The 12,816-nt window shown below is 38.6% G+C and overlaps 1 protein-coding gene across 1 annotated transcript in view; it reads left to right on the forward strand.

Moving 5' to 3' along the window:
* Nucleotides 1–12,816, forward strand: part of Col25a1 (collagen type XXV alpha 1 chain) — a 410,134-nt gene that overhangs the window by 351,381 nt on the left and 45,937 nt on the right. Inside the window, exon 19 of the mRNA XM_055628339.1 lies at nucleotides 10,543–10,605. Coding sequence (XP_055484314.1) covers nucleotides 10,543–10,605 — 63 coding nt within the window. The remainder of the gene's footprint in view (nucleotides 1–10,542; nucleotides 10,606–12,816) is intronic.

A 12,816-nucleotide genomic window follows, 5' to 3' on the forward strand; every position in this document is an offset into this window, starting at 1 on the left:
CTTTCCCTGAGTGACAGTGATTGCACTGAGGAGAGGCTGACAATTAACAAAAATTCTTTATTATTTCTGGATGTTTCTCTGTGTGAGGATAGCACCATACTAAGGTCACTGTCTGGTGTTTGAGATGAATAATGAGCTCTAGTTTTTGGTTTAATAACATTTTTTCTCATTCTAATTCAAGGGAAAGATTATCTTTCCTTAAAATGTAGTAAGTGCTAAATACAAGTAAATAATTTTGGAGAAAAAGACAATTTAAGAACACATTTGAAGTAGTTAGTATTCATTGTACATTCATCAAAGTAGACTTAAAATTTTGTGATGTCACTTCATTAACTTGGGATACTCATTAATTTAATTTGCCTCGTTTCTGCTAAGGTGGCAGACTACAGTTCATTCTCATTTCATAGTTTAAGAAATTAACATGATTTAAACCTTGAAACCCTTATGTGTGACTTTAGGACCTGTTGTAACAAAACATCAGTCATGATTTTAGACCTGTGTGTTTGTTTATGCTTTGGAAATGTTTCCCATCGCTACTCACATCCTCCTTATCTGTGGCTACCACAGAGAACATTCACATGCCATCCGTTATGTCTAAGACACTGAGGAAACCAGCCATTACATACCAGGAGGCTTTGTTCACCACCTGTTGCTCTCGGGGAATAGTTGGAAACTTAATGAGCACCCACATGCCTTCCACAGCCCTCAGGAAATGAACCAAGTGCCTAAATACAGACAGCAGAGTCATCTATCTGTCACCTCAGTGTCCCACTCTGAGGAAAGTGCTAATACTGTAGGCATACGTAAAGGAAGTCACCAAGCCCAGGCATGACTTCATTTCAAACTGCTCTTAAGCTTCCTGTAGTATTTGAACGTCCTCTGACCATGTGGAAGGCATTTGGAATTCCTATTTCATGCATTCATGGTTCATATAGTGTCAAGATGTTCAACTGGGAAAATTAAATTATGTACAATGTACCGTGCAGAAATTGATCTTCTGGAATAAGATTTGAGCTTAGAAAATTAGTTTTATGAACAAGCTTCCAAAAATGTTGGAGTTTCTTCCCCCCTCACCCATCCCCATCAAGTATCTTAGTGGATAAAAAAGTTTGCACCTACCTTTTTTGATATCAGATAAAAAGGCAATATTCTAAGTTGTTATGTTTTTAAATCTTATTCTCAACACTTATTTTGAAAAATATTTGGTTTACTCATTCTTATGGTTCTGTTTTCCTCATAAATAAGCAGCATAGAACAGCAACCCTAGAGCAAATCAAATGCAAGTCTTCCCCAGCGCTGTGACTTACAGAAAGCTTTGTAATCTCCCTGTGCTTCGGTTCTCTTACGAGAATAGTGACCATAGCACAGAGTTCTGTCGTAAGAATGAAATGAATGAATATAGGCATAGCTCTTGAACTGTCACCCAGCATAGACCAAATGCCTGCTGTTGCTCTTTCTCCTGGGACAGATCAGAATATCAGAAACATTACTTGTGCACCAGTTCAATACAGTATTTCCCCATGCAAATAATTTTAACCTGTAGAAAATACAATCTAGTTATACTTTATATAAATAAAAATTATGGATCCTCCTTTAAAGGAATGAAGGAATGAAGCCTTCAAGAGCAAACTCCCTATTTTCTTACCACCTGAGTGTATTCCAGGAGTAAGAGGCAAGGGTGTACAATGACTTGAGGATGAGAATTATTACTGTGAACATTCTCCTAACTGATTGTTCACAGGAAAAGCAAAAAGACAACTTGACATATCTCATAATGGTGCTTGCCTTTCTGGGTCTGGGTTACCTCACTCAGAATGATTGTTTCCAGCTCCATCCATATACCTGAGAATTTCATAAATTTGTTTTTCTTGATGGCTGAATAATTTTTTGCTGTGTAAATGTACCACGTTTTCCTTGTCCGTCATCTGTTGATGGACATCTAGACTGTTTCCAACGCCTGACTAATGTGAGTGGAGCAGCAATGAACATAGATGAGCAAGAATGTCTATAGTAGAATATAGAGACCCTTGAAAACATTCCTAAGGGTGGTAGAGTTGTAGCATGTAGTAAATTTATTTTCAGCTTTTTAAAATTTTTATTAATTACAGTTTATTCACTTTGTATCCCACCTGTAGCTACCTCCCTCTTCCCCTCCCAATCTCACCCTACCTCCCTGTTCTCCACCTGTGCCCCTCACCCAGTCCACTGATAGGGGAGGTCTTCCTCCCCTTCCTTCTGATCCTAGTCTATCAGGTCTCATCAGGACTGGCTTCATTTTCTTCCTCTGTAGCCTGTAAGGCTGTACCCCCCTCAGGAGGAGGTGATCAACGAGCCAGCCACTGAGTTCATGTCAGAGACAGTCTCTATTCCAATTACTAGGGTTCACTTGGACACTGAACTGCCATGGGCTACATCTGTGCAGGGGTTCTAGGTTATCTCCATGAATGGTCCTTGGTTGGAGTATCAGTCTCAGAAAAGACCCCTGTGCCCAGATTTTTTTTTTGTTCTGTTGCTCTCCTTGTGTAGCTCCTATTGTCTCCAGGTCTTACTATTTTCCAGTTCTTTCATAAGATTACCTGCACTCTGCCCAAAGTTTAGCTAAAGCTTCTGTAAAGCAAAGGACATTGTTGTCAGAACAAAACGACTGCCTACAGATTGGGAAAAGATCTCCACCAACCCTGTATCTGACAGAGGGCTAATATCCAGAATATATAAAGATCAAGAAGTTAAACAACAACAAATCAAGCAATCCAATCTAAAAATGGGGTACAGAGCTAAACAGAGAATTCTCAATAGAGGAATATCAAATGGCAGAGAAACACTTAAAAGAAATGCTCAATGTCCTTAGTCATCAGGGAAATGCAAATCAAAATGACTCTGAGATTCCATCTTACACCTATCAGAATAGTTAATATTAAAAACTCAAGTGACAATTCATGCTGGAGAGGATGTAGAGAAAGGGGAACCCTCCTCCATTGCTGGTGGGAATGTAAACATGTACAACCACTTTGGAAATCAGTCTGGCACTTTCTCAGACAATTAGGAATAGTGCTTCCTCAAGATCCAGCCATACCACTCCTTGGCATATATCCAAAATATGCTCAAGTATACAAAAAGGACATTTGCTCAACCATGTTTGTAGCAGCTTTGTTTGTTATAGCCAGAAGCTGGAAACAACCCAGATGCCCCTCAGTTGAGGAATGGATACAGAAATTGTGGTACATTTACACAATGGAATACTTCTCAGCAATTAAAGACAAGGAAATCATGAAATTTGCAGGCAAATGGTGGGAACTGAGTGAGACATCCCAGAAGCAGAAAGAAACCCAAGGTATATACTCACTCAGAGGTGGATATTAGATATATAATATAGGGTAAACATACTTTAGTTTACTTACTAAACATACTTTAGTAACTTCTTCTGTACACCTGAAGAAGTTAATCAAGAAGGAGGACTCTGGGTAAGATGCTCAATCCTCACTCAGAAAGACAAAGAGGATGGACATCAGAAGAGGGCGAAAACAGGGAACAGGACAGGAGCCTACCACAGAGGGCCTCTGAAAGACTCTACCCAGCAGGGTATCAAAGCAGATGCTGAGACTTATATTTCCAGCATTTTGGAGACTCTCCACACCGGTTTCCACAGTGGCTGCACTAGTTTGCACTCCCACCGTCAGTGAATTAAGTGTTCCCCTTCCCTACACCCATGACAAGATTTGTTATCATTTGTTTTTTGTTTTCTTTTTATCTTGACCATTCTGACTAGGGTAAGATAAGTCTCACAGTAGTTTTAATTCCCATTTCCATTACGAGGATGTTGAACAGTTTAAAAACTAAGTCTCAGCCATTTGTACTTCTCTGAGGAACCCTGTTTAGTTCCATGACTCGTTTTGTAATTGGGCTGTTTGGGTATTTAGGGGTTTTGTTTTATCTTAGTTCTTTGTGTGTTCTGGATACGAACACTCTGACAGATATACAGGTGGTCGGGATTTTTCCTCATTCTGCAGGCTGTCTCATTCAAATAATGGTTTGCTGTGGAGACACATTTTAGTTGGGTGCGGTCCCATGTCAGTTGTTGGTCCTAAGGCCTGCATCATCAGGATTCTATCCAGAAACTCCTTTTCTGTGCCTGTAAGTTAAAGTGTATCCCTTCCTGTCTGCTCTACCAGATTCAGGGTATCAGGCCCTTGGAGTTGAGTTTTATGAGAGTGAGAAATAAGAATTGAGTTTCATTCTACTACAAGTAGCTGTTCAGTTTGAGTGGCAGTATTTGTCCATTTGTTGAAGATTCTGTCTTCAATATGTATTATTGGCCTCTTTATAAAAAAAAATCAGTTGAGTGTAGAAATTTGGGTTTATACTTGGGTCTTCAGTCCTATTCCACTAATCAATGTTTGTTTTGATGCCAGTACCGTACTGTTTTTATTACTATACCTATGCAGTAAAACTTAAAATCTGCTGTTGTGATGCCAAAGCAGTTTTGTTTATTTTTTAAATAATTGTTCAGGATTACATTGACTATCCTGAGTCTTTTATATTTACATACAAAATTTAAGATTTTTTTCAGTTTCTATGAGGAATGGCATCGGAATTTTGATGCACACTTCATTGAATCCATAGATTGCTTTTTGTAAGATGGCCATTTTGATAATATTAATCCTACCAATCCATGAACACGGGAAGTCTTTCCATCTTCTGGTATCTTCTTCTATTTCTTTTTCAGTGTCTTGAAGTTTTCATTGTATGCGTTTTCATTTTCCTTGATTAGACTTATTACAAGATATTTTTTAGGTTTTTGTGGACAGTGTTGTTTCCCTGATTTCTTTCTCAGAGTGCTTGTCATTTGTATATAAAAAGGCTGCTGGGGTTTTGTGAGTTGATTTTGTATCTTGCTACTGTTCTGAACTCTACAGTCAGTGTTGTTATCTAACCCAAGACATTTTTCACAGATTTTCAATGCTTGCTTTTCTCTTTCAAAAGATAAAAGTCGTTTATTTTACCAGATTAAGAAATCAAGTTTTAGGTAGACAGGGGAGATATATTACAACATACATTACGTCAAATCAGCTATTTAAAGTAGCAACTGTATTTTCAAGGTTTACCTTTCTTTGAACCTTAATGGTTTTACTCTGGCTCCCACATTAGAAAAAAAAATCTGACAATAAGATCAAGAACTTAAAAGAAGCATAAAGGTCTAAGGTGGTAACAAACTACCCCACCCCATAGGAAATCTCCCTTGACCTGGAAGCAGTTTTCCCAGGAGGCTGAGACATCCACTTGACATTCTCAGGGTTAAGTGCCGGCCTGCTGCTCTGTGAGTAACAAACGTATCTTTGGAATCTGATGGAGATGAATGAAAAGCCCTCAGAAACATTGGCACATCTCAAAAAGTGGCAGAGACAAATGGAAGGATGGAAAATTAATTCAGAGAGGAAAGGAAATAAGACGTCCTCAGTAGACAGGTCACATTGTATTATTGTTGCTTGTGACTACTTCCTGCTTGCATAGACTCCACTGAGGATGTGTGTAACTTGAACCAGAAATCAGAGATTTTTAGCAGCCATAATGAAACCTCCAACCTTGTCTGTCATGATGCAGTTCTGTTGAGACCAAAAAAAGAAAGAAGGAAGGAAAAAAAGAAGGAAGGGAGGGAGGGAGGGAGGGAGGGAGGGAGGGAGGGAGGGAAGGAAGGAAAGAAGGAAAGAAAGAAAGAAAGAAAGAAAGAAAGAAAGAAAGAAAGAAAGAAAGAAAGAAAGAAAGAAAAGTCAGAATGATGGTTTGTGGGTATTAAATAAATCTGCTTCTTAGTTCATTTCAACAGAGCAACAAAATGTTTCATTTTATACTCAGATTTGGTCCTTATTAGAAGTAAGTGTTTTAGAGGCAAACTCTACTTCTCTCTCTTTTTTTTGGGGGGGGGGTCTCCTCAGTAATTTTTAGAAATCAGTCATTACCAAAACTGGCTGCATAGCAGTTCTTAGTATAACAAATGTTATTGCTGTAATTCTCAAAAGCAGGTATCATGCTGACTTGAATTCTAATTAGCCTTTAAGCAAGAAGAACACTGTAGAGCTAATGCATTCTGTGTCAAGACACATTAATCAACATTATTGGGAATGCTTTTAGCACCCAGGCAAATCAGCACATAATTTTCAAACCTTGTTGTACTATTTTTGGGGACAATGAAAATGAGATCTGCTCAGGAATAATAAATATCTCAGAAAACATGACTCAGTCTAGAGAGAGTTTTTAGACAGGTTAAGAAAATGATGTATTTTACTTCTTTAATTGATAATGTCTTATAAAAATAAAGCAAATAGTAATAAATGGAAAACCAGATATTTTTCTGTGAGCGAGAACTAATCAGTTAGGACTTTTTTGGCCATCATTCTGCCTAACAGATGGTATGTTCTGGAGGTCTATATGGAAACATCTGGCAAGCCATTTCTATATTAATGAAACAACCTCTCTATCTCTCTTTCTTTCTTCATTGGACTAATAACTCCCTAAGTATTTGTTGGTTCTCCTCACCTTTATGAAGGTGACCATTTAGAAGGTAGCGTGAGGCCCCTGCTGTTCTTAGAAAGTCAGTCATCATTTTATTATGGGATTCTAAGACTTTGGGAAATCCTTAACAATCATTAGAATTCAGAAAAGCTGTGTTCCTAATTTTTTCCTAGCTTTGCTGTGTGTTTTTTGTAATATAGATGGACAATTGTAGTGGCTACTGTGGCGTCTTTGTTTTCCCTTTTAACTTTTGTCCAGGAGACTTCACACTTAAGCTGCTATTATAATGAGATGTTTGGGGTGGTTGCTTTTTGCAGGAACAGGTAATAGGTGAAAAAAACTGACTTCAACCAAAAATATATCTTATTCAAAATTAAACCAGAAACATTTTATTCATTAAATTGTATGTTTTGTGAAATCAAACCCAATTTTGCCAAAAAAAGACCAGAAAGAAAATGTAAGAAGATTAACATTGGTATGTAGAGGTTTTTTCCCCTAAAATCTCTTTAATGTCTAGCTTAAAAGGCTACAGCCATATTCTCATCTACAGTTCCACATTGAGTCTCTCAATTTGTTGTTTGGGGTGAGGTACCTTACACATCTCAAGTAGATGATTGGACAAGGAAAGGTTATTTTAGTAGCTTATCCATATACAGGTGTGGGTATTCTTTGAAATATCCTCTAAGCTCCCTAAGTGGCTCTGTCTTAAAGGTTAGACTCCATACAGAATCTGAAGACACATCACAAGCTGTTCACACTCAGGTAAAAAGCAGACGATGTCTTTGCACACTGTGAAAGAGTCCACCCTTCAAGCCCTGATCAGCAGTGTAAGGCCAAACATGAGCAAGATGGAGAGACGGAGGGCCCTCAGAGGAAGTAGACACAAACATGCGATCTCATAGCTGGATATGCTGGGTTTTGCCTTGAATACATTGGAATATGAAGCATGTTGAGGTGTATGTACGTGACTGGTGCTTTTTTTGGAATGATGATCATGAGCAACTAATCATACTAAACACCTTTCAAACCACAGAAGATCAACACTACTAAAATTACCGAGACTGTCAAATCTGTTGCTGATTTTATCTCTTCAAATTAAATGATTTTACCCTGAAGACTCTATTAAAGGAAATTTAGTATGTTTTTTAAAGGGGGGGGGAACACCTTCAGCTAGCAGCTGAGATAACAATTCGTTATTTATTTATCAATAATACAACTGCATGCTTGACTTTTTTATAAACTAAACACTAACTCAAATAAGGAAAGTGTTTCTGCAAGTTTTGTCCTTTCTTCTTTTTATTAATACGATTTAATTAAGCTTCCATTTGATTGCCTAAAAGGATGATCTTTTTTTCTTGAAAATGTGTTAAGAGTTCGTTTACAAGTGAACATTCAGCCTCTACATTACGATTTCAGGATATCAGTTGTGACCAATAACATTAATGTTCATTCCAGAATTGCTATTGGAAGTATAGAGAAAAAACATATTCAGATAAACTATATATATAGTATCAATATCAGTAAGATACTATTACTTTATCAAAAGCAATACATTATTTACAAATAAATGTATCCCTTATAGTATTTTTGTTTATAAAATAACAAATCAAATTATTTTGCTAAAGATTGAATTACTCACAAATGATTTCTCTGAACTGAGTTCAGATTTTTATTTTGAAATAGTAAGAGGTGTTTCAAAATAGATGCCAAGGTTTTTCCCTTCCAGTAGGTGGAAGACTGTGGGGCCAAGTAGATTAGGAAATATTGAAAATAGCCATAGCATCAACCTCAACCAGTAGGTCCAGCCCTTCCCTTTCTGCTTTCTGAGTGTCCAAGTCAGAGCAAATCTGTGAGCACTGTGTCACCTGAAATGTTTGATGTGATGATATCATATATATAATGTTCGAAATTTTTCCTTGTTTGAAACATAGATACAGGCATTTTAACATACCCATGAAGCGCCTTCTCTATGCCTTTCAGCTTACCTCCAAGTACCATGACACAAGATTCAGTGATAGCTATCTTAGAGGGATATCAACCGTACTGGTGGTAATTCTTTCAGAAATAGTACAGGCATGAATAAAACAGACAAAATGGAAACAGAACCATTATGTGTTTTGCTTTAAATTTTGGTTGTGTATTTTATATTTTAAGCAGTTAGACTGTTATGTTTTCTTTTCTTTGATTAGTTAAAAAGAAAATAAACTGTATGGGTAATCAAGACAATGTGAACACTGGTTCAGGTGTTTGTTTTATTTTGATATCAAATGCGTAGTTTCTTGTCTGACACTGGGTCTCCAACTTTCTGATTCAGACACCAACTAGATGTCTGCAGTCCAGTTCTGACTATGTCCTTGTTAGTCTCAGATGCCACAGATTTTAAAACCAATCCTGCAAGATTAGCTTCATTTCAGTTGCATGTAGCAAATTCCCAGGTTAATTGGATTATCTGTGCTTTTTCTGACATGGCTATGAATTTAAAGCAGTGGTTCTCAGCTTTCCTAATGCTGTGACACTTGAATACAGTTCCTCATGTTGTGGTGATCCCCCCCCCATCATAAAATAATTTCATTGCTACTTCATAGGTATAGTTTTGCTACTGTTATGAATCATAATGTAAATATCCTGTATGCAGAGTATGTAATATGTGACCCCTGTGAAAGAGTCATTTAGACTCCCCAAGGGGTCACAATTTACACCTTGAGAACCACTAATTTGATACCTGTTTTTAGAATTGCCTAGAGTGAGTCATGTTCAGGAAATCGCTGTACTGTGCTTGCAGTTATAGTTTAGTATAAAGGCTGAAAAACAATGGCCCAGTGAGTAGGGCAATGTCTAGAAACCACTGACCACAAAAGCCTCTATCCTTGTGAATATGAATGTTCCACACTCCTGGCACGTAACTGTGTCTCCTGACTTGGAAAGTCTACACTGGCCCCATCAGTAAGGGATTCCATTGCATGATTGATGAAATCACTACCCTCTAGTGATTGAATCCAATCTCTAGCCATTCTCCCCACCTCTCCATAGGTTAAGAAATGGAATGGAAAATTCCATTCTTCTAGCAATCAAATTGGTTCCTTGCATCTTGACAGTATCTAAGAGATTCCCTTAGACTTTGCTCATTTGTATCAATCCAGATGTAGTTAGAGGAGACAAATTTCAAGCAAATTTCAAGATGCCCTTTCCCATTCCTGTAACCCAGAGGGATGTAAGGCTTAGAAGATCTATGCCAAGACCTGGGTACCATTTATTATGCCACAGATGAATATCCTCCAGGTATTGCTGCCTACCACCTTATCCTAAAAAGCAGTTGCTGAAACCAGTCGCCTTATAGTCTCTAAAACAAGAATTGAAGCCAAGCATTGCAGGCGCCCCTGGCTCTGAGTTCCTGAAGTAATCAGGAATCCAGGGCTGTGTTCTCTATAGAAGACTCTAAAGGTGAAGGAGCATCAACTACCAAGCTTCCTAACAGGGCTCCTGGCAGATCTTGGTCCTCACATTGTGGCAGCTTGATAGGGCTACTCAAAGCAGGGCAGTTTGCTCCCTTCAGAGAACTGATCCAAGCAGGGAAACTGCAGGAAAGGTCCACACCAAATAGAAGCCACTCTTCACAGTTTACGCTCAGACGTGATGTCTTATCTCTTGCAGTGTATTTTAGTCACTAAATTTACACAGTGAGTCTACTCTTGACTCGAAGGGAAGAGGTTTCACAAGGCTATGAACACTGGAACAGGGTCTTATAGGCCCTTCTATACCCACCCAAACACAATCAGTCTTAATGTGGTTAAGTGGCAAGAAACACCAGGCAACAGATCAGAGAGGAAATCATCATAAAGATGTGTATCCAGTGGCCATGTCACTTTCTAAAGCATCTCTGGAGCTTTGCACAGAGTTGTCATGGATGATCATCTTACAGAAAGTTGTTTAATCTCAGCCAGAACAGTTGTATGCGATCAAGGAAGTAGAATCTTAGTAGGAAGAACTGAGTATACCGCCAGATGAATAATGTCTCTGCGTGCCGTCTTTTTAAAGGGAGAACCAGGTTTCATTGGTCCTCAAGGAGAACCGGGCTTACCAGGGTTACCAGGAACAAAAGTAAGTAGACCTTTCTTCCCCCTTGCCTTCCTGTGAAATTTGTGTCAAGAAAGAAAAGTGGGATGACCAGATATTTTAATCCCATCCCCGTGGGTGTCACAGAGATTTCTAAATACTCCATTCCAAAAAGATCTACCCTGAATGGTGTTTGCAGATGTATTCTATAATGAAAACCATCTCTTAGAGTTCTATTTGGGCAGCCATGAAAAGGACTCTGAAAGCAAAAGCTATACGCTGCCACACGAAAAGAATACAGTGTACAGACAGAGCCAGGCCCAGAGTTCTGCCTTTATCCACCCAGTAAGACATAAAAAGATTGGACTCTGATGATGGAGTTGTGCTCGTGACAGACTCATACATCAAAGGGGCTAAGCAGCATCAATTTATAGTCATTTATTTTTAAACCATTACAGACTTGGCCTCAGTGAGTTCTGCATTCACCAGAACTAGGCCAGGGGTGATTTCCAGTAGTTAGAGAACTATGTCATGGTCTGCTCAGACAGACTAGTCCTTATTTCTACTTTGGTCCATGAAAATAACTAATCCTACCAAGTAGAAACCATTCACTGCCTAAGGGGACTGGAACTTAGTAGGATTATGCAAAAAATGGTTGTTTTCCAAAGAAATCCCACTTTCATATAATGAGCTGTCAATCCCATTCATTAACAAAGTATGGAGAAATTCTGTTTTAGCCTGAACAGATGCACACAAGATAGAACTTTTTGAGAAAGAAAGACAGAGCAGGAGAAGAAATAAATTGTCTGTTAGTATGCGAACTGTGAGTTAGTAGAGCTTGGATCCTTAAAGCTGGGAGAGGAAAGACGTTATCTCTGGGGAGTACATTCACCACCTCAGAGGGACTGGGAGTCTCAGCAGGGGAAGCTGATGGAAACTGCATCTATCGAAGATTTTTATTATACAAAGGAAGGTAAAAGAAACCCAGCTGGGTAGAGATACTCATCCCTAAATACCTTTTTTTATAGTTAACTGATGAACTACTCCGCAGTTTCAGAGAGACAGATCCAGACATAGAGCTGTGAAAATGTCAGTAACTGCTGTTATGGAGGAGCTCAGCATGTTTCTGAGGAACACACACTTTGCTCTGAACTTCCAGGAGAGGGAAGGGATGTAACCTAGCTGTGGTGTGTCTACAAGCAAGTTTATGTATAGAACGTTGGTTTCAGCAACATTCTGAACTTAATTGTTAGCTGAATTGCCTATCTCAGCAAGAGTTGTTGTGTCCTAAGGGGAAATTTCCAATTTGAAAATCAAGTTTGACCCAACAATGGTCTTTTTTGTAGATGATGGTCTAGATTTTTTACTTCTAACGACAGATCTGAAAAATAAACAAAGATGGCGTGTCTAACTTGCAGCACAGTGAAGACAGATCCTAAGGAAGACTAATGACATCTAATATCTGTAGTAGGGATGGCGTGTCCCCAGGGCCTATGTCTGTGCCTCTGTCTGACCTACATCTGCCTAGAAAAAGTGAATTTCAGTCACAGGGTATCAGAGTACAAAGCATGCAACCTCACCACCGTGCTACACATTTTTCTGGAATTACTTAAAATTTGCTACAGAATGTGAATAGCTATCCATTCTATAGTGAATAATAACAACAGAACATATTGATTCCCTTTAAAAGTCTTTACATTCATTCACATAGCTACCAAACTATTTCCTTGTTTATAAAATGGGGATTGTAGGGCAGAACTGTATTATTACTCAGGATGCTCTAGAGACACAGAACCAACATCAGTGAGTGAATGAGTGCGTGGGTCAGTGGTTAGATAAGTGAACATGTATTTACATACATGTATGCGTGCATCTAAAAATATAGATGTGGCTACAGAAGGAGTTTACTAGAGGAATTGGCCCATGTGATTATGGAGGCAAAGATGTGCCATATAAGCCAGCTATCCACAAGTTAGAAGGATGCTAGTAGCCTGTCTCTTGTGTGGGTCTGAAGGTTTCAGAATCATGGAAGCTGGTACTGAAACTCTTGGGCAGCAGTTAAAGGTCTGAGATTCAGTGCCTGTTACTAATCTTGCCATCAAGGCGGAATACTGGAGTTGAGGTGTCACAGCAGGAAAAGATGCTCCAGACACAGAGAAAGGCAGTGTGTCCTTCCTCTGCCTTTTGTTCTATCTATCCGAAGCCAAGCAACAATAATGTATTTATTTTTGCTTTTATAAACTTTTTAAAATTATA

Source organism: Psammomys obesus, unplaced genomic scaffold (genome assembly GCF_907164565.1).
Source record: "Psammomys obesus unplaced genomic scaffold, mPsaObe1.curated_primary_1811, whole genome shotgun sequence".
Taxonomy (NCBI): Eukaryota; Metazoa; Chordata; class Mammalia; order Rodentia; family Muridae; genus Psammomys; species Psammomys obesus.